The sequence below is a fragment of the Mesoplodon mirus genome (genome assembly GCF_964341445.2).
Source record: "Mesoplodon mirus genome assembly, contig: HAP1_SCAFFOLD_1790, whole genome shotgun sequence".
Taxonomy (NCBI): Eukaryota; Metazoa; Chordata; class Mammalia; order Artiodactyla; family Ziphiidae; genus Mesoplodon; species Mesoplodon mirus.
In genome coordinates, this window is record NW_028294502.1 from 35,995 (window position 1) to 60,685 (window position 24,691).

The 24,691-nt window shown below is 37.5% G+C and overlaps 1 protein-coding gene across 1 annotated transcript; it reads left to right on the forward strand.

The window, feature by feature from the left end:
• Nucleotides 1-1,948: 1,948 nt before the first annotated feature.
• Nucleotides 1,949-24,155, forward strand: LOC309798131 (uncharacterized protein; the record flags this gene model as incomplete). The annotated part of the gene is made up of 7 exons (XM_082646428.1): nt 1,949-1,954; nt 2,284-2,402; nt 2,460-2,529; nt 2,588-2,617; nt 2,692-2,766; nt 7,614-7,667; nt 23,928-24,155. The coding sequence occupies exons 2-7, from the start codon at nt 2,317-2,319 to the stop codon at nt 24,153-24,155; spliced, it is 543 nt and encodes a 180-aa protein (XP_082502554.1). The 5' UTR covers nt 1,949-1,954; nt 2,284-2,316.
• Between the last annotated feature and the right edge of the window lie 536 nt (nt 24,156-24,691).

Consider the following 24,691-nt stretch of genomic DNA (forward strand, 5'->3'; position numbering starts at 1 on the left):
CGTCCAAATAAAATTGTAGGCTTATTGCTGCTCACATGTGTGAATAATGATGGAAGCAATTTTTAGGGCGAAAACAGAAAGGAATGTGGTGAAGTAGCAGTTGACATTGACAAATCTCAGGAACGTAGAGGAATCGTGGTTGAAAAAGAGAGAAGAAAAAACTGAAACAAGAACGAAAGTCTCGCAGTGCCGATAGAGCACAAAGACGTAGTGAAGTTAGCAACAACGAGAATGCATCGATGTTAAAAACACGGAACGATAAGTCCTTCTACGATGTACCGAAAGCGAAAAGTCTATGCAGAATGCAGAATGTCGATGATGAGCCGCAAGCAAAATCATTGAAAACGATCGACAGAGAGGCTCTCAATTTCGCTATCAACAGATAATCGCTCTATTTGGGCTCAAAACCTCTTGATGCACGTGGTTTGTCTTTTTTATATTATTATTCTACTATGAACCGCCATGGAAGACAGCCTGTAAAAATCTACATAACAAAAAGAAAGGAACACGTTTAAGAACAATGTAAAATTTTAGAATATAACATCGTTAAGAAAAGAATTCATTCAAAATAAGAGAAATTCGCAAACGAACTACACATTTGAACACTGCAAGTGAAATATGACGAAGAACAGGTGTATTTATAATAGAAGAATAAAGTAGTGGTTTTATTATTAGTACTTAAATTTGTGCTTTCGATAAATAAAATTTGCTAAAGACTAGTAACTATAGCGACTCTTTCTTAGGCTTAGACAAGTTAATCGAACTATACTTTTTATTATACATGTTACATCACCCGATATCTCATATTTGCTAATACCAATACTTGCTCCATCGGAATCGCCTCCAACCACTAGTCTTTGAATTTGGGGGTAGATTCAGCTGATCCTTGAGGGTTTTAGTATTCTTTATGAAAGTGGTAAAATACGGATCGAATATCTCTTCGTTATCCTGGGACAGCTCTGAGGAGCGTTCTCATGTCTTAAACATAGGCAGTCACCAGTCCATTATTAATCATTCTTCGTGCGAAAAAACAAATAAGGCTAGATTTTCCCAAGGCCTTCCAGTGCCGGTATGTCTTTTAAAACTTTCTCAGTTATTCGTTTCATCAACTATATTACTGCAGGATAATGGTGATTGTTGCCTGAAATCTGACGGAACATGCTTGAATGCTGCTAATGAAGCACCTTCAGAAAGCAACAACGGCGCGGTTGGTATAATCACAAGTATTTCGTTCTATCATTATTAAACGATTGAATATCTTGTTCCAGGTTTCCGTTAGTACTAAAATCGTAAACAAGGAAAACATAACGAGTGATGTTACCAATAAAGACTACGATCACATGCTATTAGACATGCAAAAAGTGATTAAGAACTTTCTTGGAACTGTTACTGTATGTTTTAAGCTTCCTGAGGCGTTCAAATTTCAGCTTAATTTGAGTCATAGTTGGAGTACTCCCAAGCGGATTCTGGATTCATCGTATGTTACCAACGAATCGACAAACCCTTCTCTTTCATCTTCAGGAGTCGTACAAACGAGCACTCCTATTTGTGTGTTACTGCATTTTCATATTAATTCTATAGCCATCCACTGCATATTCACTCTTTTACATATATATATATATATGTATACGTATGCACACGTACATACATGTGTATATACATATATATATATGCATATATATATACATATATGTGTATATATACATATATGTTTTTTAGCCTTAATAGCCAAAGCTACATCTCGACATCATGATCTTGCTAAAGAATTCCATGGTATATCTCTGATCCTGCCTGAAGGTAATTTACATGGAAAAATTGGCTTTAGTTCGGGTTCCTTTTATGTGTATAGAGTTGTTTTTTCTTTTTAGCTTCATCTACACTTGATGAGCACTCTGTTGCGCAAACGACGGGATCGCTTCATTTAAGTATAAGGACAATTCAAGAGGTTTTAAAGGTATACCTTTGATCCTAACGAAGAGTGTATCTTCGATAATCAAAAATTCTGAAACGAGTATTTATTGTCTTAACTTAAGCAAGAAGTATATTTAAAAGTGACTATTACACATAAGTTAGGTTAGTAAATTCTTGCGAAACATTGATAACCCTGGCATGAAAAACAGCATAGTTTTTCTCAGTTATTTATTCGTTAAAAAAGAGATCGCGGTGTTTGAGTTCTTGGAAGAACGGTGGAATTATCTCTAATGTCGAATCTTTTAACCCGTTTATGAAAATGTTTCTTATTAGTCGGACACCTTTCCAGAATTAAAACGAAAAATTTTTCAGAAACAACCCTCTGGTGCTTCCACAGAATCGTTAATGAAGGTGTTGGAAGAGCATAGAAAAAGTCGAGTGAAGGCACGAAAAGATCATAATCACCTTTTTGCGCCTCCGGTTTCATATATGTCAGTGCATATATCTTAATTAGTAAAAAAAGGTGCATTCACACTGCTCTATTTAAGTAAACCATCATTGCCGTGTACCTCGCGTAATCTCTCTTCCACTAAATCATGTAGCAGTGGTGGAATCATGGTAGGAGCTGTCTTTTATAGTTGCCGCAATAACATTGCGCAATATATTTGTAGTTTAGGCTGGATTCGCTGTGGCAGAAAATGCTTTGGTAGGTTAAGTTTCAAGTGTTTCTGTAAAGGCTGTCTTCCTGATTTATTTTCAAGGCTAACATATTCTGTTCAGGATAAAACTACAGATATGAATAAGACAATTGTTCCTGACAATGAAATGGTTTCAAAGGTTTCTGCCACATTGACGGTTGTTCTTTGACTTTATTTTGCTATCGTTCTATTTAGCATGATTCATTTTCCTTTCAGCTCTTTATTTTGCTCGCCCACCCACTACTTTTTTATTGCTCTTCTCCATATATTTAATCTATACAGCTTCCCGATGCAGACGTTATATCACGCGTCGCCTGAGAAGCTTATTTTGTACAAATTAAAGTTTGCAAAATTTTTTTGCAAACGGGTTAGTTCTTTTCGCGACGGAACTGTTCTAAGAAGAAGGAAACTAAGAGTACCAGCTTATTATTATGATTCCATATGTTTTATCATTGAAGACATTAGAGATACTCGACTCTATCGTAACAACTCGTATAACCTAAACGTTTTGCCATCAACTTTTGAACCTTTTGGTGTACCATTTATATATATACTTGTGGAGTTTGTATATATGTATATATACATACAAACAAACATATATACAAACATATATACATATGACATTTATATATTTATAATATATATACATATATATAACCTCAGGAGGGGCTGGTGTAGAGCAGTGATTAGAGGTGAATTTGCAATATGCACTCTATCGAACAAAGGTTCGATCCCTTCATCTAAGGTCACCATGCCTTCATCTCTCCGTGGATGACGAGTTGGTTAAAACTTGTTTGGAAGGATAAAAGCACTAACTTGAAACATCATTGGGCCACCTTTGGCTAGTGTATAGGCCAAATACGCATTCAATCATTCCTATGATGGTTGATGGAATCGACCAAATGCCACTTCCTTCATGGTCTAATCAAAGCCGAATAGTTAATCCTTTACCTAAGGAGCTTCTACTCACCAATTTGAAAACTCTTTGAGCTTGTGCAATCTTTCCAGCGTCCTAGAGAGGTTTTCAAACAGGAAATTTTCTCTACTGAAGCAAAGTTAGCAATTCGCATATTGTTTAGAAGACATTTTAAAAGTCTCCAGTTCTACTTTCATTGTAAGCTAAGTAAGACAGATTTTCAAATTTATCTCTTGATGGGATTTGGGATTCAAGAGGATGGAATACATAAGCGAAGTTTGGAATTCCTCTTAATAGTGTTAACAGTTGTTATGTGAAGGCACAGTCTAATAAATATGTTCATCTCTTCAAAAGATGTTGGTACCCTCGATTCTGATTCGTCGCCTGCCCAAGCCACTTTACTTTCACAACGAGATATTAGAAGTACTCCAAAAATTCTTAAAGTTCTGTTCATTCTCCCAGAAGCTGCAGTCCATTGCAAAATCTGTTCTCGATAATCCAAGTGTCGTGATGCATCATATTGCTCCACCACTGAAGTCATCTTTGTCCTTCTATGTACCTCTCTTTACTTTCTTCGCATATGAGAAACACTGGATGTTTCTGTGGCTTATGAATTGTATTTTTTACACTCGTTGAACAATTCGAAAAAGTTCAGTTCTCTTCGGCCGACATAACACAAGCGTTTATTTGAACATACAATTTAACATCCAGTTCAACTGTATCACCTGTATTCCCGTTGATCTTCGATTGAATCAAGCGGGCGCCAGTAATTCCTCCATCTGTCCCTGTCGCGTGCAAGAGTGGTCCAAAGGGTTCTGCTCGCTCTAGGGACACGTTGAGCATCATACCATTCGTTCAGCGTGTTTGTAAAGAACTCTGAAGAATCGGGTCGGTGGTCTTCCTGTTGTGCGCTTGACATCCCGAGGAATCCAATCCGTGGCGGCTCTTGTCCATCGGTTGCCATTTCGTCGCATCACGTGCCCGGCCCACCTTATTTTTGACATTTTGGCGTAAAGGACGGCGTCTCTAATTTTCGATCGTTGACGTAGGTCCGAGCTTCGTATTCCCTCTCTCACTTGCGTGACACGCGACACTCCTAGCATCGCCCTTTCGCTGAGTGTTCTTTCATCCTGCCTACGTAGCGATCAGGTCTCTGATGTGTATGTTAATGCAGGAAGCATCGTTGATTCAAAAATGTGGGCACGGAGTCGAGTGTTCTTCATCCTCTTCACTACATCCTCGATGCTCTTAAAAGCTCCCTAAGCTGCTCTCTTCCTCCTGCTCAGCTATGGAGCTACGTCATTCATCATTTGAGTTCTCGAGTTCTTCTAGGTACACATAACTGTTGCATTTGGAGATATTTGTTCCGTTGAGCTTAAATGGGGCCTTTGAGACCGATCCGTTTTCATGAATACCGTTTTCGTCATGTATAGTCGAAGACCAATACTTCCACATACTCGGTCAATGTCGGCAAGCATTCGTTCCGCCTGACTGATGTTTGATGTTATAAGGACGATATCATCAGCAAAGCGAAGATGGTGTAGTTGCCGACCATCATTTTTCACTCTTTCATTGTCCCATTCCAATTTTCGCATAACGTCTTCGAGGCTCGATGTGAAAAGTTTTGGCGACATTGTGTCGCCTTGTCGAACACCCCTCTTTACGTTCATTTTAATTGCGTTGTAAAATGGCGATACGGTATTATATTCGTGAAATTCTTCTATAGCTCACGAAGGAGTGGTGTTTGGGTAGCGACGCCCTGGTTTCCCAGAGCTTCTATAACCGCTTCTGTCTCAACGGAGTCAAAGGCTTTCCTCAAGTCGATGAAAGTGAGACAGAGCGGTCTTTTATACTCTCGTGATAGTTCGATGAGCCTCGTTATTGTGTGTATGTGGTCTATCGTACTGAATCCTTTTCGGAACCCTGCTTCCTCGCATGGCTGTACCTCGTCCAATGTTCTGTCCATCCTGTTGAGAATGACTCTAGTAAAGAGTTTATTTACGACGGACAGCAGGCAGATTGGGCGATAGTTGCCAATGTCGTGGAGGTCTCCCTTTTTGTACAACAACACGGTTTTGCTGGTCTTCCATTGTTTGGAACCTTGCATTCTGACAGGTAGCCTGTGAAGAGACGAGCCAGTGCATTTGCACACCCAAATCGGTTATGCAAAATCTTCGGTTTACTATGATGTGGTCTATTTCACTATGGTACTCTCCATTGGGGGATTCCCACGTCCAGCGTTGAGCGTTGGGCTTTTGGAACTGTGAGTTACCATGGATTGTCTTGGTCGTCATGATAAACTCGGATAGCCTCTCTCCCTGTTCGGTCCAATCTTAGCGTTGAAGTCGCCAATTATGACTTTGAAGGAGGTATGATCTTCTATGTAGAACTTCTCCAAGTCCATATAAAACGCTTCGACCTCATCTTCGTCGTAGCTTGAGGTAGCTGCGTAGACGACGTAGATAATTAGAGCCGGCATAGGCCCACATCTCTTCAACCTTAACCGTCCGATTCGGGTTGTTAGTTGTTTAAACGATTCGATGTTCATGGCCAAACTCGTGTTGACGAGGACACCAACGCCTCCAACTCCTCTATTGTCGCATGTTCCAAGGAAGAGTTCTTTTCCAGAATCATAAACGGCGTTAAAGGAATGACGTCTCCTCGTCTCAGCCAGTCCGATGTCGTCGTATCTGATCTTTCTGGCCTGCATCAGCAAGTCCTCAACAGCGGACTCAGATGCAAGCGATCTTGCGTTGTAGGTACAGATCGTCACCTTAGTCCTATCACATTTAGGTAGCCCAGATAGCCCTGAGATTGTAGCAGCCTCTCCGTACTCGTCCTACCCAACGCTGCCTTATCGGGGGCTCTTTCGTGGTCAGGGGAATGACTCTCATTTAATTTACTCTGTTTGGCATCTTTTGTACCCATGGGGTAGCTTGCCGGGCTCTAACCATGGGGGCTGAATATACTAATGAGTAGCTTGCCAGTCTTTCCCAGAGTTCATTGGAGTTGAGTGGACAGGACTCCTAACCGCCTCCCATGTACTTCCTAGTCACTTGCTTGCAGGCTTTTGGCCGAATTGACTTGCAGAATACAATTTGCACTGCCAGATCTGCGCAGCAGAAAAAGAGTGTTCATCCCTTTGATCCACCTGCTGCTCTGGGAAGCACAAGGTCGCTTTTGGTTCGCGTTTGACCCCCTATCCGCCACCTGGGGACGCGCCACGTAGCCTCACGACTAACCGGCTCGAGATCCATCAGTGAGGAAAAACCTCAGTGAGTGGAAATCCGTGGAACATCCAGTTATTACCAGCAATTGGTTGTTTTTCATTTGAAATCTCTTTTAAGAATCATAGTTGTAGTACTGAATTTATAAAAGGGTAGAGTTTTTGGCGTTGGTCAATAACTTTGGGATTTACAATCTATTACGCTGAGCCTCGAACAGGTAAAATATTTGCCCTATACGATCTTGCGTGGCCTACCGATGTTTCCAGGTAATGTTTTTTTTTGGAACCACTTTCCTGATCTCAAAGGATGGAGAGTTCGGTTTGTTTGGAGCGCGAGATCGAGCCAAGCCTCGTTTATTATAGGGTTCCTAGGCGATAAATACTTTTCTTTAAAGTGGATAGTTGTAAATGTTGTATAAAATTGGAGAAATATACTATATGTGTTGCAAAATCGACCGCCAAAGGCGACAGCAACGTATTTCAATAGAAACATGGAAAACTAAATAGATAAGCCAAATTGTAGAGCCGAATACACAAATAAGGGGCGGGCTATTGCGAAACTACAGTGAAAATCATGAGTCACATATTATTCGTTGCGTGAGAGATGAGAAATTATACGTTGTTCCATGGGCTTGACACAAAAATTTAGACGTTGTACACGTTGTCTTAGGTGGGTTAAAAAAGAGATTAGATCAAGACGAACTGGAAATATATCTGGCTAAAAATTCACCTCTCAAAATGCTTTACATGGTGAAACTCTACTCCGAAGCGAATGGTACCGCCAACATTCATTTGAATATTATTTCCTTCTCGGTTTCTTTTTGATTTTCTTTTTTTTTATTTCATAATGTATACATTTTAGAAAATGGATCATGGTGCTGCTTGTAATCAAGGGAAGGTTACATGCGAGGGAGAGGTGCGTTGTGAGGCGGTTTTTTTGCTTTTATGATTTTAATAGTTCCTCTTTCTCTTACAATTTTCGTTCCTGGTGGTGATCCTTTTCGAGCATCGCGACGTTTGCGTGTGTTATTCTATAAAATACAAACGTACAAATCTTTTGAAGTTGCAACTACAACTGGGTGGCTTAAGCCACAATCATTATTGTCAGCCATCCCAATGTTCACCTTAAAGCTCTCTTGCATCTTATTCTGTCTCTCTGATATCTTTCTGGGCCATTTATAATGAATAGAAGAATGATTGTAAAGTTGCATTCAAACCCCGTATACAATCCATTTTCCATCCTTGGATTAGGGTTATAAGGCAACGAAAGCAATAAAGGAAAAGCTAGGCAAGTAGGATCTAATTAGCAAGCACTCTATGTATAATAAGTAAACAATTAGTATTTGTGTATAAATTTTTGTGTTCGCTCTCATCAACTTCCGTGCTGTTGTTTGCTTGTTTATTAGCTATTCAAGCTGTTTTTCATACATATTTTGGTAATTGTACGCATATCTCTATGATGACACTTCATTCCGTTAGCTGCATAGTACTATATGTTGCGTCCTATTGCTGTTTGTGAGTAAATGTAAGCCAAAACCAACTATGTATTTTTTATGATCAAAAATATAATTCCTATATCTGTTGTGCTGGGATGGTTTGCACACAACATACATTAGTCATAATCATTCTTGATTCTGTGTATACTGGTTGATTCTATGATTGGGAAGAAGTGGTGAGACACTTCAGAGCTTGAAGAAGTAAGTCCACGTATACTCTTCAAAGGTCGGTAAGGCAACTAATAGGTTTGCTAAGTTCCCCAGAGAGCGGCTCGTAGCTGTTTTTGGTCGTTATTCACTTCTTTCGTATGCCCCATACAACCTAATGACGTGCGAGTGAATGAAGTTGACGAATATATCTTTAGTTGAGCTCTCGACCGCATTCCTCTGCAAGATCATCTAGCTCTTTATCTACAAACGCTATGGTTCCATGCTTTTCACAACTGACTTCTAATCCGACGCGGAGGTTTTTTTTTTCACTTACCAATAAGAATTTTATGACAGCTTTATTTTCTGAAAATTGAGATTTAGGTCTGTGCTTTATATCCCTCAACTCGAAGTAGCGTTCGGTTTCGTAGCTATTGGAGATACAGCTGTTTCGAACGTTGATGTTACCAATCGTACAGATACCTCTCTTCGAATAAGGGCGAAGCTCAGTCATTCTGGACCACCTTTTACTGTACACTAGTTATTTTCTAAAATCTTTCCTATCACTATTCAATGCTCTAATGAAGAACGACTATATTGGTTGCAGCTCTTGGACAGCCAAATCTTACTTCTGGATGCACGTCGTACTGTTCCGCTTCGAATTGAATTTTCCCCGTCTCAGATTGCTCGATTCTATACAAATCTTCTGATTGCGGTGGAGGGAGGAGGTGGACCTCAAATGAACTATAGGGTATTCTTTTTTTTCTTATAAGCTTTTATTTATAGATAATGTTTCATTGTTTCTTTTCTTTTCTTAAATCTTTGTTGTGTAACTTCAATGGTGTTAATTTCATTTTTATGGTTACTTTCAGCTGAAATAAACTCTTAATTTTTCTTTCTACTTTTTTAATACACTTCTACATAAAGTATTATTTCTTTTAAGATGCCGGTTCGAGGACTGGGTGGAGCTGCAGTTGTTACAGTGAAGGCCAGAGATGACCTACGTATTTCACGAAATGGAACTTATATCTTACAGTCTTGTCATGAATCAACTTTCTCATTTTCGTTGACAAACTCAGGAAACCGGTTTGTTACTAACAACCGTTGTTGATTCAGAAGCTATTGGAAGAGCATTGTACGTGATTATATCTTATATGATTCGTTATAAAACTTGAACTTTTAGACGAGCGTTTTCCCGTGTAGTCGTTTTATGCACTACAGAATCTGGCGCTCTGGAACACATTCCTGCTGATATTCGTCCAGCTCCTGGAATTGTGATAGATCGTGGTGACTCTAAGGAAAGGATATTCACTGTTATTTATTTTGCTTACGTCTTGTTTTTATTTTCATTTAAATGTCCTCTGTAGTAACACATTTAGATATGTGGTCGTAAACAAAATTCACTTAAAGCTTATAATTATGATTTTATCCTGAAGAAAAATTTATCGTAACGCTCATCTAACTTTTCAAAAAATTTTGACGCGCTTAATATCGCCTACAGTTATTTTAGCCTTTTTAAGCTGGTTTCCATACGTCTCCATTTTCCCATATCTTCAATGAACTCAATTGTCTCTACTGCGTCAACAGCAGTAAGCATTTTTGCATACCTGTATTTCTGTACTCCCTTTTGGTTCCGAAACTTATTAGATCCATTTAAAGTAGTTTTGTTGTAGCAACAGCGAACAGCTAGTGAGCTTCAAGTGATGGTATATTGGGGAGAAGAACGCACTCGTCAACGACTAAGATGGTTGATTTACTTTCTCCTCATTCTTCTTTTTTGAGACATGAATATGGTGTTTTCATATCCTTACGTTTCACTATTTTTTACTTTCTTAAAGGTATCTCTGTCATTTCAGAATAGTTTTGTACATATTTCTTACTTGTATTTTTTATATCTCACGAAGTTTTAGTTTCGAGAAATTGAAAGACATTTCACATCTGTGTGAAGGGATTCGTTTTACGGATGCTTTTCTTGGTGAAGAGTTATCATTCTGCCCTCCTGAAGACCATCCCATTACCAAAGAGGACGTGCGACTTTTCGATCAGAAGCTGAGGATGTCTACTATATATGTGAGTCGGTAATTTTTCGCAATGTCTGGTTTTCATAGCTGTATTATTTGTAGGTTTGCTCCCAGCTAGTTCGCCTAAGGCAATCATTGGCCTCGAGCTATTCAACATCGTTTGAGAGGAGCCTTCAACCAGAAGACACTTTTTGCGAGGAATCTACTTACAAAGTAGCTGTTCCTGACCAAACGCTGCAATAGATGGGATCAAATCTTATATTTAACTAGAGATTTTCTAATTTCTTATTTCGATCTCTGGATCTCTTTCACGATGTATGGTTAGAGGGTGATATAAAAGCTGTGTTTTTGTGATACATTTCGTTCCAACGCTGGAAATGCGTTTAATGTAATGTCATATTTGAAAAAAGTGAATTCAAGAGGCAAATCATGCTGTCGACATACTCTTATGGTCCTGAATACGGCCTGGATGTGGTCCATACAACAGGTTTCATGACGGAATCCTGATTGCTGTTGTTGTGACTCAAAGTTCACGATATGCAGAAGAGGGTAATCTTCGTGTAAAAATTGTAGAGAACACTCAACAAGCGTATCGGACAGTACTGATGAAGAATTCTTTTGCAACCTAAGGAGGAGGAGCGTGCGCGAGATCGACTATCTAGGATCCTTTCCTTTGAAAGTAAGACGTCATATGGCTTGTGGCTTTCAACAGAAAGAATTTTGTAATGATTTTATTTGGCAATCAATGACGGAGTCACTGACCTATCTGTGAATAAATGAATAAAGATAGGTTGAGTCTCATGTGTAGATGGAAACGAATAACGCAGAAAATTATAAAATAGTTCTACAATTCTCAATTGATCTCAAAAAGAATCCTGAATGGTTACAATACACTACTTTCGTGGAGTGTTGCTATAGTTGAAAGTGTTCAAATGGCATTTGCAATACACCTGATTTAAATACTAATGGTGCACGTGTAGCGTAGTAGTTAGAGGTGGCCTGCAATACGCTTTCCAACAATCCTTGGTTCGATCCCGTACCCAGGCACACTAAACCTTCCATTCCGCTGGAATCGGTATATTGGTACCAGACTTGGTTGAGAGGATAAGCACACTGACGTGATAGATCGGTAGGCCACCGAAAGTCATTTTATTGGCAAATATATGCATTTATTAATCTCTACAATGCTTGATGAAGTCGAATGCATAGCGCGAGACTGATCAGCACTGATTGATTGTCCTTTATTTTTCAAATAATAACAAAAACCACAACAATCTATCGTACTTGGCAAGAAAACGGAAATATCGATGAAAAAAAAAACCTAAAAAACCAAAGTGTGCATAGGATGAGACCGATGTCAAATAATATTGTGGTTTAATGAAACGAAGAAAAAACTCGAAAGAATCTAAAATGCCCAACTAATTTATGTGTGTAGGGTGGATACATATTAGAAAGGTATTTCTTCGCGATTTTTTTTATCCGTTTGCTAGCCTTAATAAAAGAACTAATTTACGTGGAAATTGTTTTGAAATTAGCAACATTGTCGCTTTTTAGATCCATGTTATATGGCTTTGGACAATTAGATCAAATTTGCCACACATTTTAAAAAGGGCAACCAGAAACAGTCAATTATTTTGTACAAAAATCCTCGACAAAATCTGGTACCTGTAACGCTGTAGATTCTCGACTAATAGATTTACGTAACCCTCACATACGAATCATTTCACATCGGATCTCTGGCTAACCGATTACCATTTTTTCGCAGGAATCTCGAAAGCTACTACTACTAAGAAGTCTTTAACAACTAGACCGCTGCTGAAAACGTTTTCAGGAAAATCGTCGATTTCAAGACGTCAAAATGCTATGCGAACAAAAGGAAAGTGTCTCGTTGGTAGAATTAGTAGATTCCAACTGTTCCTTTTTTCAGAGTAGCCATGTTGTGTTTGATCAGGATTATATCATTTTAAAAGTAAATTATGACCTTTATAAATAAATCGTCTACAATCCATCGTTATTTTATCACCTGAGATTGTTTTCATGAGAGCAGCGATTTGAATCTTCCGATTTGTTAACAGACGAACTGCTCGACAACAATGTTACAAACCAAATTCAAGGTTTAAGGGCTTCGTTGGTCTGGTGCCGCAATGAACCAGTAAGGTTATTATGTTGTTAAATGGTTAGGAAAGTGTAATCTTCTGGAATTTACTAAAGAGACATCTGGGTAAAAATATGAAGGATATTGATACTTATACTACTTCATAATTGAAAATTAAACAATTGTTGTTCAACCCTTAAGTAGTCGCCAGTTATGCGGATTTGAAGAAGCCAATTGGTCCTGAACAAGTCTGGTACCAATTCTCCGACCCGACTCCGGAGGGATGATAGGCTTAATGGTCCTCGTGTATGATCGAACCAATACCTTTCTTTTGCTGAACAGTATCACTTCTAATGTGTTATCAATTCCTAATTTTAATAGTACTCTATGAAATTTAATGAATAAATTGAATGGATTCTGCTGCCTAGAATATAGCTTTTCGGTTCGCTTCCTTAACACAAAAACGCCATGTGTACCAAAATCGGTATCACCCCTTGAAAGATTCCCAGAGGTTTTCTTACCGCACTTCTTGAAATCACTAGAAAAGAAAATTCGACGTAAATCGTATGTCCGGAATAGCTCTTCGAAAACTGTTCTCTCTCCTAATAATTTATAAAAAACCTCCATTTAGAGCAGCTCAATTTGGGACAAGAGTGTATTGCTTTTTAAGAGAATATACACTACAGATTATGGCCAATGAGAAAACGCAGATATTCCCTTGTATAGACATTGAGGTTCATTACCTTAGGACAGCTTTTCACTATGATGTAATAATAAATCAGTAATGATAAATGTTCTAACTTACTGTGTTTCTTTTCACGACAGTGAAATTATTGGAAATAATTTGGATACATAACAGCATCATTGCAGTTCTTTGAGAATTCTTCTTCAGACTGTTCAGACATTAGGGGTGAGAAGATTTTCTGTTTGGAAACAATTATTAATTCTTATTACCACCAATTTTTATTGCTGGTTTAGACCCTTACTGTTCGAGAACATACATATATGCGATCTTATAGTACAGCCCATAAGATAGGTCCTTCTATGCAGTAAGTCCTCAGCCAAAGGAATACTTGTATACCAACACTATTCGGTGTACAAATGCCTTCTCTTATTTAGAAATTCGTACATAAAGTACATCATTATGGAATGCACTACATCTGCACTAAAATTCAGTACATCCTGAATAACTTGTGAATTCTGAAGAACTTGGTTTTGTTCTTGGATCTCTTATGTGAGATGTACTGGTAGAAAGCTGTCACAATGAATTGTCACATTGTCATACGTCAGCAAAATGGAGATTTGCCATCGGACATCCAAATCACTTTCTTGACATAAAAGGCCAATGACACAATGAGATGGCATGATGAATGTTTTAAAGTGAAATAAGCTTAAAATGAAAAGTACACACACCTTAGAAAACTTACTAGTACTTCCTACTTTGGTAGATCACTTTTTACAGATAAATAACTGGTGTATTAAAAATTTTGCATCGTCCATGTAATGTATGTGTAAAACATGTAATGTATAATATTTTGTATTTGTATTACATTATTTATTTATTTATATTTATTTATTATATTATTTTGCATTTGCCCTCAGGGCAGAGACGGTGATTGCATGATCTCAGGTTACAGTGTACCTGATTTCTTGCAAAACTTGCGGAGACGAATATATTGGCGAAACGGGAAGACCTCTTTGTGTCCGCATAGAAGAACACCTAGATGGAAAATTTAAAAGCAAAACGAGTACTCCACTAGGCACGCATAGGACACAAAGACACAACGGAGAGGATTTTGATGTTAAGGTTAATATTCTTGCGCAAGAAACTAGCATATCGACGCGCAGGGTTCTTGAGGCATTTTGGATTAACTTCAAAAACCCAAATATGAACCGCAAGGAAGAGTGCCTCCTAATGACACGTGATTTCGCACAATATATCAGATTGATCTTCTAGTCTGATAAAGGGGCACTCTAGAAGGAAGTATACCTCATTCCTCTTCCGCAGAACACAACCTAGCGGTTGGTCGAAGGCAGAGAAGTGGTGAGTATTCGATGTTATTCACGCGGTTAGGACTTGGTTTTTGAGTTTCTCTGTTTGAGTTATTGACGTGTTTGGCTTGGTAGATCGCTGTCAGTCGACCTTTCCAGGCTCTGAAGAAGGCGACACGGCCGAAACGTCAGCCTCATAATAAACTTAACAACCTCACGCTCGTTCAAAGAAGAAGAATCAAGAAGTATTAAACAATGCCGAGGTTAAAAGACAGTCGGTCTTGGGAATTGTGGAATTATAACTTTCTTACCTAAGCTTTATAACTTTAAGTGATATCAAGCTTCTTGCACAAATTTTTGGCTAGTAACAATAAGGATGATGCTCTTAGAAATGCATATTAGTTGACTCAGTCTTCCTCATTGATAATGATGTAAGGTGTGACACAGGCTGAAACTTATAGGAATGATAGAACAAAATTCTAATAAAGAATACTACCATGATATTCGTCCAAGCAGGCATTACGTTCATTTGGTGTGTTCGGAAGTAAGCTCACAAGCAATGAGCATAAGCTTTTTACGGATTTTCCTCGCTAACGAGTATGTGGTCTTTGAGCTTTCGGCAGATGAGTAATGTTATTGCTAACAAATATTTGAGAAACTCAGTTGAGAAACACTACATATGTTATACTCTTTCATAGTGTTTTGTATATATCACCTTTTTTATAGAATGGGTGAAATCTGATTTTTACAGGCACCAAGAGATCAGTATCGCCTCTTATAACTCAGCTCTGGTTTGCAGTTTTGTGGAAGCTCATCTGTGAAATAACGAGGAGAAATGTAACAAAAATATTTTTAAAAATTTAATCATATAGATAATGATGTATAATAATGCTAAAATTTGAAAGAGAAAACGTTCTTCCAAAACTTGGAGTGAATACTTTTTAAATCATGAATTTACCTCAAACGAGTTCGAAATCATAGCACGATACCCAACGAAGCAAGCTTTACATTCTACTGTTTAGTCTATAATTGAACAATTTATTTGATTGAAACAACTGCGCAAAAGCAACAAACAAACATAAACTAATAATTTACTATTTATCCCCGTCGAAGACGCTTCTATTCACGTAGACTTAGAGCCTGAGGAGTTTTGTTTCAATATTAATACACTTTATATCGATGGAACATTCTATCGATATGCTGTTTTTCAATACTTTATATTATTGTAGTATAATGAAGCCAAAGATTGTAGTGAATAACTTCTCACAGTTTCAAATTACTTTATTAATTACTTCTTCTGGTTGGTTTCATGCAAAACATACAAGCGATATGACGGAATTAGTTGTCACAGCTGACACCACTTGCTCGCTAATTTCCGCTATTGCTGGACAATGTGGCGCTGATCCAATGTTCAGTGTTCTCTTCTTTTCCCATTATCTTTTCTTTGACCTTGATTCTGTAAATTGGTAAATATTGAAACAAGGGAAGTAAAACTGAATCAAAGAACTAGAAAATGGATGTATTGCACTTATATCCTTAACCCCTCAAGAGGTAAGGGTGTATTTTTTTGCTAAAGTGATTGTAGTTGCTTAGTCAAGAACGGTAGAGATAAAAAATCGATAGTATACCGTAATGCTTGCTGACTTTCTAAGATTATGTCGCCATCTGCATTTAAGGAGCTCACCTTAACGATCTCACTCGGTCTATATGCGAACACATCGTCCGCTTCATTCTAAAAATGAACTAGAATAATTTGAAAGCAGAGTGATTTGATAAAACTTGCATGTTAACTGAAGCATAGCTGTCTTGAGTTAGAGATTAATGGAATTAGTGACTATGTGCAAATTTTTGTTAGCTGCATAGATAAAAAGAAGATTGTGACCTTGTGATTGAGTATGAAAGTCGTTACATCATTTGCCACCATTGACACGAGTAATTACGAGATTTATTTGAATAAAATTCATCTATTCACATAGAAAAGGCTATGATGGAAGATTTAAAAAAAATGCTCGTCAAAACTTCAGAAGTCTACGAAAAAAAATCAAATTATGTACATATAAGCATCACAAGACAAGAAAGTTGGAGGAAAGTGATAGTGATAGCACGAAATGCTACAGAAATCTTAACGAAAAAAAAGGAAGTAAACAAAGAAACACGATGAATGTTGGGTGATTCAAAAATTGCATTTAAGAACTGTTTATGAAATGTGAAAATTAAAACCATTGAAATGATAATGTTCTTAATGCAGATTCTTCTACCTTGACTGGCTTCAAAAGCTTCTCCTTTGAATGAATTTCCTCATATCTTTAGCCGACCAACGGTTCTTTTCCTCGTGCCGTCAACGTTCTAAAAGAAATATGCTCTTCTTCCACGACTATCTTAAGACTTCGAAAATTATTTAAACAAGTAATTTTTCTGCTCAATTACTGAATAATAAAAAATAGACTCCTATACAAGTTTTAAGCACTAGAAATGTAACATTTTTGTTTTGTCCTCAATGATTTACTTGTCGACCGGGATGAAAGCGCTCCTGATTGTCAAACTGTGATGTACAACAGAGTTCTTCCGACAGATGATCGCCCAAATTGAAAACGAGTTTGAGATTTCCATCCAAAACCAAGCTGTTATAAATTATTGAGAATAATAGCTATTTTCCTGTGAAGCATAGTCGTTAAGTTGTAAACCTTGAGGAAATTCCTAATAATGTTATAACGGGAAAAGAAAGAGATCTCACTAAACCAGCAACATACTCTTTATGTGTAACGGCAATATGATACAATAGGCTTACTCTTGAATGTGTTGCAGCATGGAAGTGCCGAACTTGTCCTCAGGAAACTAAATGCACGAGCAATTACAACTATCTCAGATTTTAGCCGCTTAAATTAGATCTTAGTAATATTTCACGATTACAATGTAGCTCATGCTACTCGTTCGCAAGAGTTGGATAAAAAGTAAAGAAAAATAGAAGTCCGGAAGTCGACATTTTTAGTCAAACTTACCTTTTCATAAGTTTAAATGCTTTTTCACTAAACAACGTCCATCGTTTTGGTAGTGTCGGATTTTTATGCTTCAACCATTGCTCCCATTCCCAGTACTCCTTATACATGATAGACGCTTTTTGCCATAGGAATCGTCTCTCAAGCAGTAGTAAAAGATAACACCTGAAGTGGCATGAAAATCAGTATGCCTTGCCATAGTTAGTCATTAAATTCTATATATTGTTCTTTCATTTTACTAAATGCTTCCTGAACCTTCTTCAAAAATACTTTGCAAGCTCTCATATAACTTCAATTGTATATATGTTCTCCATTTCAAAAACTTGTTTTAAAAGCTACACTTCAAACATTGTTGTATTTTCTTATTGTGTTGTTAATTAGTGGTAATTATTAAACTTTTGAATGAAACGCGTGTCGTGTGGAAACCCCAGAGTGATATTAATGATATGAACAGAAACCATAGATTCATCAAGTCAAGAAAAAGATTGATTTTGGCTTTGAAAACATAATGAAGAACTGCTGTAGGTAAGAGAACACAAATACTTACCTTGAAACCTATTCTTGAAAAGGGCATAAAGTGTAGATTCCTAGAAGTGCAAGAATGTTTACCATTTGAATTCAGACAATCTAAGAAACCATGGGCACGGCTTCAGTGACCGAGTTATAAAAAGTGGTTTCTACCTCATTTTTACAGAGAAGATCTAATCATGAAACTTAGCCATGTACGTTTTTTGTGCATTCGTCTGTTTATTATGTAACCATTCATGAAATGAGAAATTCCGTCTAAAAATAAGAACCGCACGTCTCTTTCAAGCAGCTCCCATACTGAGACTCCAGAAAGAGTGGACGGTGTCGTTTTGCCGAAGAGTGTCTAACTGACGCCCATAAAGAACGAGATTGATAACCTCACATGAAAACGGATCAACGAACTCCATCATCAAATCTTATCCACGATGATTCAGATGAGGGATAAAATCGACGAAATCGATTCCAAGCATAGCCTAGTGAGGAATAGAACTTCGTCACACTAAAGGAAAGCTTGAAGCACATTCCAGATAAAGAAAGTGATGCTTGTAAACAGGAAACACTTTACACTACATTTTTCTTAACTAGGTAGGTTTAACAAAAACTTTTTAATCCAAAATTTAGTGGAAATTGTAAGAAGAATTATTAGTGATGTCGACGCCAAAAATACGATAATTATAAGAGGCTGAAGATTTATGATAATGTAACACCACCAAGTCAGTCTAGCCGCTGGGGTTAACGGCAACTTACATGCGGTAGCATCATAATATCAGATGAATTCATCTCAAATCATGTAAAACCACTATGAATTGTTTTCTATTGAACAGTTCCTGATCAATAGTACTCGCGATAATTCCTGATAAAAAATTTCTTGCAATAATAAGTTAATAAAGCGAAGATAAAGTGGTATGCCTCGATCAATCCCTGAAGAATGCGCCATACAATCGACTTCATCAAGCATCGTAGAGGTAATTGAATGCATATTTGCTCCATACACTGATCTGCGGTGTCTTCCTATGTATCAAGTCGATGCCTTTACCCTCTCATTATCAATTTCCGATCTCGGAGATACGGAAGGATTGGTGAGCACGATGCGCTGAATCGAACATCGATCGATCCAGTGTGAATTTCAGGACACATCTAATCGCTGCGCTACACTCGCCGACAAAATTATAAGAATTCGGAACGTAATAAATCTAAGGAACGGGCTATATTCACATCTATCTTCCCAGCAAGGAAGAGAACTGCTAAATAGCAAGCTGAACTGCTTAAATACTATGCTGTCCAAACACATACATGCTCAAAGTCACGGCTGTTCGATAGCTGCGGATAAGATTTCGATAATCAGAGCTGAAGAGTTCCGAATATGACAGACTTGAAAAAGACAATTTATACTAACGTTCTATGTTTATATGTAAATTTCTTAAGCGCAATTTCCATCGGTTATAAACTGGGCGGATTTCGTTATGTTTCTCTGACTTTTGCATCTTAACGCAGTAATGATGCTCTTCTCTCGTCTTCCTTTTATCCCTTCTCTGAAGGACTTTGCAAGATCGGCATGTTGCTCGCGCATCTCCGCGTTTGGGTGATCTACCGGAGTGCTTCTGGCCGACGGACTTGTGCTTTTAAATTATCGGCTTTATTAGCACTGACATGGAGACGTGATTTAAAGAGTCTCTTCAACTGCTGAGGTTTCGAGAAACCTTTTTTCTTCGGCATCATAAATCACTGAGGTATTCCAATCTCGGCTATCTAGTGATACCGTTCTTAACCTTCTTAGCTAATATCACATCGTTAGTCAAAGATTCAGACGCAAGTGTGTATGCGTTGTAGCGACGTATGTACAATACGCCTTTATACTATCACCAGACCCTAGATGGCTAGAATGATGCTGAGATTTAGTGACCTTGTTTGGCTCATCCCACCCAAAGTTGCCTTATTATAAGTTCTTTTGAGGTGATGAAAATAAGACAATTTATTTTCGCTATTTTTGGCGACAGCTACCATTGGATCGTTTGCAAGACTCCGCCAAGGAAATTGATATTTCTACGAGCATAGCTCTTCGGACTTTTATACAGCATAAGTGAATCGGAAATGCTAGACGTAAGGTTGCATACTTTGATACACGACAAACGGTATTAATAAAGGTAGAATAAAGCAGTTTCTAAAGCCATGTGTTCAGCAGATCCTAGGAATAAGGGAGGACGGTTTACTTAGATATCTAAGTGCGTAACTAACACACAGCAGATTCAATAGAAAAGAAAATGTTAGATGATTTAAAACGTCAAAATAGAAATGAAACCTAATCAGTTGAAGTTTGGACGACTGACTAACAGAGAATTGGGTTAACATGATACAACTTCTTGTCTGCCATGGACAACAATATTGGAATAGGAGGCACTCAAAAATACCGTAACAAGGATGAGGCTAAGAAGATTGTTAATTAACATTGTTAAAACGCGCAAATATAACCTTTTTTCAACATGTTGCTAGAACAAAAAAGAAGGAAAGCTTTCGAAAATAATCACAATAAAGAGGGAAAATCACTTAAGAATGCCGCAGATAAATGCTAAAAGAATACAACCCGTTTAGAAGTCGTCACGTGTTTCTTGTACACGAGCGCCAACAACAATTTATTGCAATTCAAACAGCTTGTGTTTTCCTTGTCACTAATGGTTTTCGCCACACATACAAACAGTCATCAACAAATGAATTTACCAAAACATAACAAACAATCAACAATCTACTTTTGAATAAATTTAATTATTCTAGATCCTATAAAAAGAAAAAAAGCAAATTCCTCTCCACAGTATCGAACGATATATAGGTAGAAATGTGCTTAGCAAGAACATAATACTGTTATTAATGTTAAAGGATATAGGATGAAGTGGTGTTGACGTTGATCAATCCTTGGGATGCGCCATGCATTCGACTTCATTAGACATCATAGAGTGATTGAATGCATATGTGGCCTATACAATGCCTTGCGGGGGCCAGCCCGATGTGTCAAGGCAGTATTTTTATCCTCCCATACAATTCTGGTACCAATTTACCGACTCCGAAGAGATAGTAATCTTGGTGAGCCCGCCGCGCGGTATATCGAATGCATTGTGCATTGCAGGGCGCCTCTAACCACTGCGCTACACGTGTCCGTTATTATCGTTACGTTTATCAGTCTAACGTGCCCTTCCTCATCTTCGAAGTGGGATTCTCCACGGTGAAAGTTTGAAAACCAACGTTGCACTGTGCGTTTGTTAACAGCTCCTTGACCCCATGCGTTAATAGTGCTACTCTATGTCCCAGTCTGAAATTCGTAGAAATAGACTTGTCGAAATTTTCTTTTGACCCTGAAATTCTAACGTTTAGATATGTCAAAAACATAATTGGCAGCATTAATTAATTATGAAATTAATTAAAACATATACAAGAAAAAGATATAGAGAGAGATAAGATAGGGCACGTGGTAGAGCAGTGGTTAGAGGTGTCCTTCAATACACACTTCATTCGATCCCACGCCCTGGGCTCACCAAACTTCCATCCATCCGGTTCAGCAAACTGGTACCAGAATTGTATGGGAGGATATAAAAAACACTGAGTTGACACATCGCGCAGCACCTGCAAGTTATAGTATAGGCCAGACATCATTCAATCACTTCTACGATGTCCGATGAAGTCGAATGCATGGTGCATCTATTAGGGATTGATCAACGCCAACCACTTTATCCTCTATCCTTTTGTAGAAGAAAAATGACATTACGAAAGCAACATTATTCTCCGAACAACCTATACATTACTAACTAATTATGTGAATAAATAATAAACCTGATTTTTTCGTGAATGAAGTTCTAACTTTCTTTTCTTGGCAATTTTGGTCCACGAATTCAGCTTCGTCATTCGAGCACACCGGTTTTTTTTTTATCATTCATCTTAAAGTGTTACTGTTAGAACGCAAATATCCTTACAAAATACATGTGAATTTTCAAATTTACCTTGTTGATATCCATATAAAATATTGTTGAGAGAAAATGTAGGGTTTTCCATTCGCTCGAAATTGTATGAATGATAATACGAAGCAGCTACAGCAATTCCTCAGAAAAGAGGAGAATAAGCGGCGGAACCATAATGAAATTCGGTGTTAATGTCAATCAACTCGTTTATTTGCTATTAACAACCACAATAACATTGAAAATGAAAATTAAAAGCGGTGGAAAGTAAAACGACAATTAGGCAATCGACATAACTGTTTGCAAGCACTGTTATTCTCATCCAGTATGTCGATAAGATCATTACGACGTCTAGTTGTACTTTAATTGCGGAGAAAACAAACTTTCTAATTGTATAATAAAAGAATAGAGCTAAATAATGGTACTCAATAATACGCAAAAATTTTGACCTCGCAATTTTACCAAAGGGGTGCATTTTCAGTGCTTGGCCACGTTGCCTTTGGCTCGATCTCGTGTTCTCGGCAACCGAGGCCCTCCATCATTCCGGATTCCAAAAATTGGTAGTGGATATGTTTGGGAGGATAAAAACATTGACTTGATAGGTGAGTTGCCCAACGAAAGTCATTGTTTAAATGTCATACTCAATCATCTCTAATATGTATTAGCTCGAATGCATAGCGCATCCCTGAGGCATTAATATCACCAACACTGAGGATACATTGAATTAAGAACAAACACACTTAATTGATGGATTTAATTCCAATGATTTCTGTCTGCATAACATGTCATAATATTGGAATTTATAAAAGTCCTAACACAGCATTGCCATACACTGCATTTGCATATTTTCTGAAATTTAATGACCAAAGTAAAAATAGTAGAATTCCACTGTTTTCTTCAAAAAAGGCATTCTTTTCTAATATATATGTATATATCGTATACTTTATGATGTCAAAAATTTAGGAATTTGGGCATTCTTTGCATATTCCTTGAATGTGGATTTTGAAGCAAATGTACACCAAAAGTAGTATTCGAGAAGAATCTTGTTCTATAACCTCAAAGCGACAAAGCTAAGTCACTTTCTTAAGTCTCCAAGCTCTTCGCGGTGCTCAAGTACTTTAGTTGTCGGAAAATTATTGGGAGTTTTGGATAAACCATCATAACTCATTATGTGCTTACTATAGACTAGAATTATCATCAGGTCTAAACAATCCATCGTCGTTTGCTGTCAAGTTTTGTTAACAAATAAACGTTCAAGGTTATGGCTCACCTCCATGTTTCCTATAATTCATTCAACGATATGGAAGACAGGTTTCATAGGATTAGATTACATTTCGAACTTCCCCAACAGAATTTACCAGGGACTTCTCAGACATCACAAGATACGAGTGTACTTGAATATTTATGAAATTATTAGTGTCCTAACGCTATCACTTGCCATGTACTTGAAAAGGCTGATAGAATTTCGAGACAACGGAATGACAGAGACGCTGTGTTTGCCCTGTTATAACAGGTTCGAAAAAATCTACTTTAATGTGTACCAAACATGTCAATACTAGATGTAGTCAATGTAGAGGTTGTACACTGCAATAATTGTAATATGTATATATATATATATATATATATATATATAGTGTGTATATTTGTAAACGATACGGATTTCAATCATGTTTAAATGATGTAAAATGTAAACGTCACATTTTAGAAGAAACATTTTATTGAATATTTTGTGAAGAAAATCGTTTAAAGGGTGCAAGTTATGTGAACACCTAGCATTTTTCAGACAATCGTTTTGACGAAGCCGAGTGTTCAACTACATTACAATTTCATTCGTACAAGTCTTCTCAATGATTTATTCTTTTTTTTAACAAACAATTAAACAAGATATTATTGCAAATGTTGAGCTCAGAGCTTAGAAAATACAGTATTTATAGTCGTAGCTTCAATGATTTCTTCTAAGATGATTCTCACTTCACCATCAGCAATCTGTTGCCCTGAATTGGAAGTGTCAGAAAAAGTACCTACTTCAACATTTCCAGTGCAGTCACGGACTACAGAATCCAACTTAGACAAGAATAAGATCTTCGACAAGACAAAACGACAGATTAAAATTGTCATCAAAGTACTGAAGACAAGAGTAAAACCAGAACAAATGATGCGTGATGTGATCAATATTAACCTGGAGTGATGGAGCTTGCTAATAGTCTCTAAATAAGAGCATATGAAATATTAGGATTTTGATTGTGAATTAATTTCACAGTCAGCATCTTCGACAGCTTCGCTCCTTTTATCATCCGACTCTTTTGTCTTATTTTCTTTATTGTCGAACGTTCGAAGTAGAAGCAATCTGAATTCTGTGTTCGACGCACGGAAATAACGAGCTGCGACTTATACTAGCAGCAGTGGTACACATGTATACAGTATAATACTTGTAAATGCTTTACCTAGTTAGATGTACAGTATATAGAATCATTTTATATTACACAGCTATTCCGCTAGCATTACGAAACCATACGATTAAAATATGAACGCACCTCGGTGATTGATCCAGTTGGCTCATCCGATGCTGCCGGACCAGTCTCCTCAACAGCTGGTGTTGAATCTTTATTTAATTCGCTATTAATGATATACTGAAATCATATCAAGTAACCAATGACACGCCATTCTCGATGAGGAATGTTTTGAAGAGTCGCTAATTTAAAAAATGAATTCAGATTTTTAGAG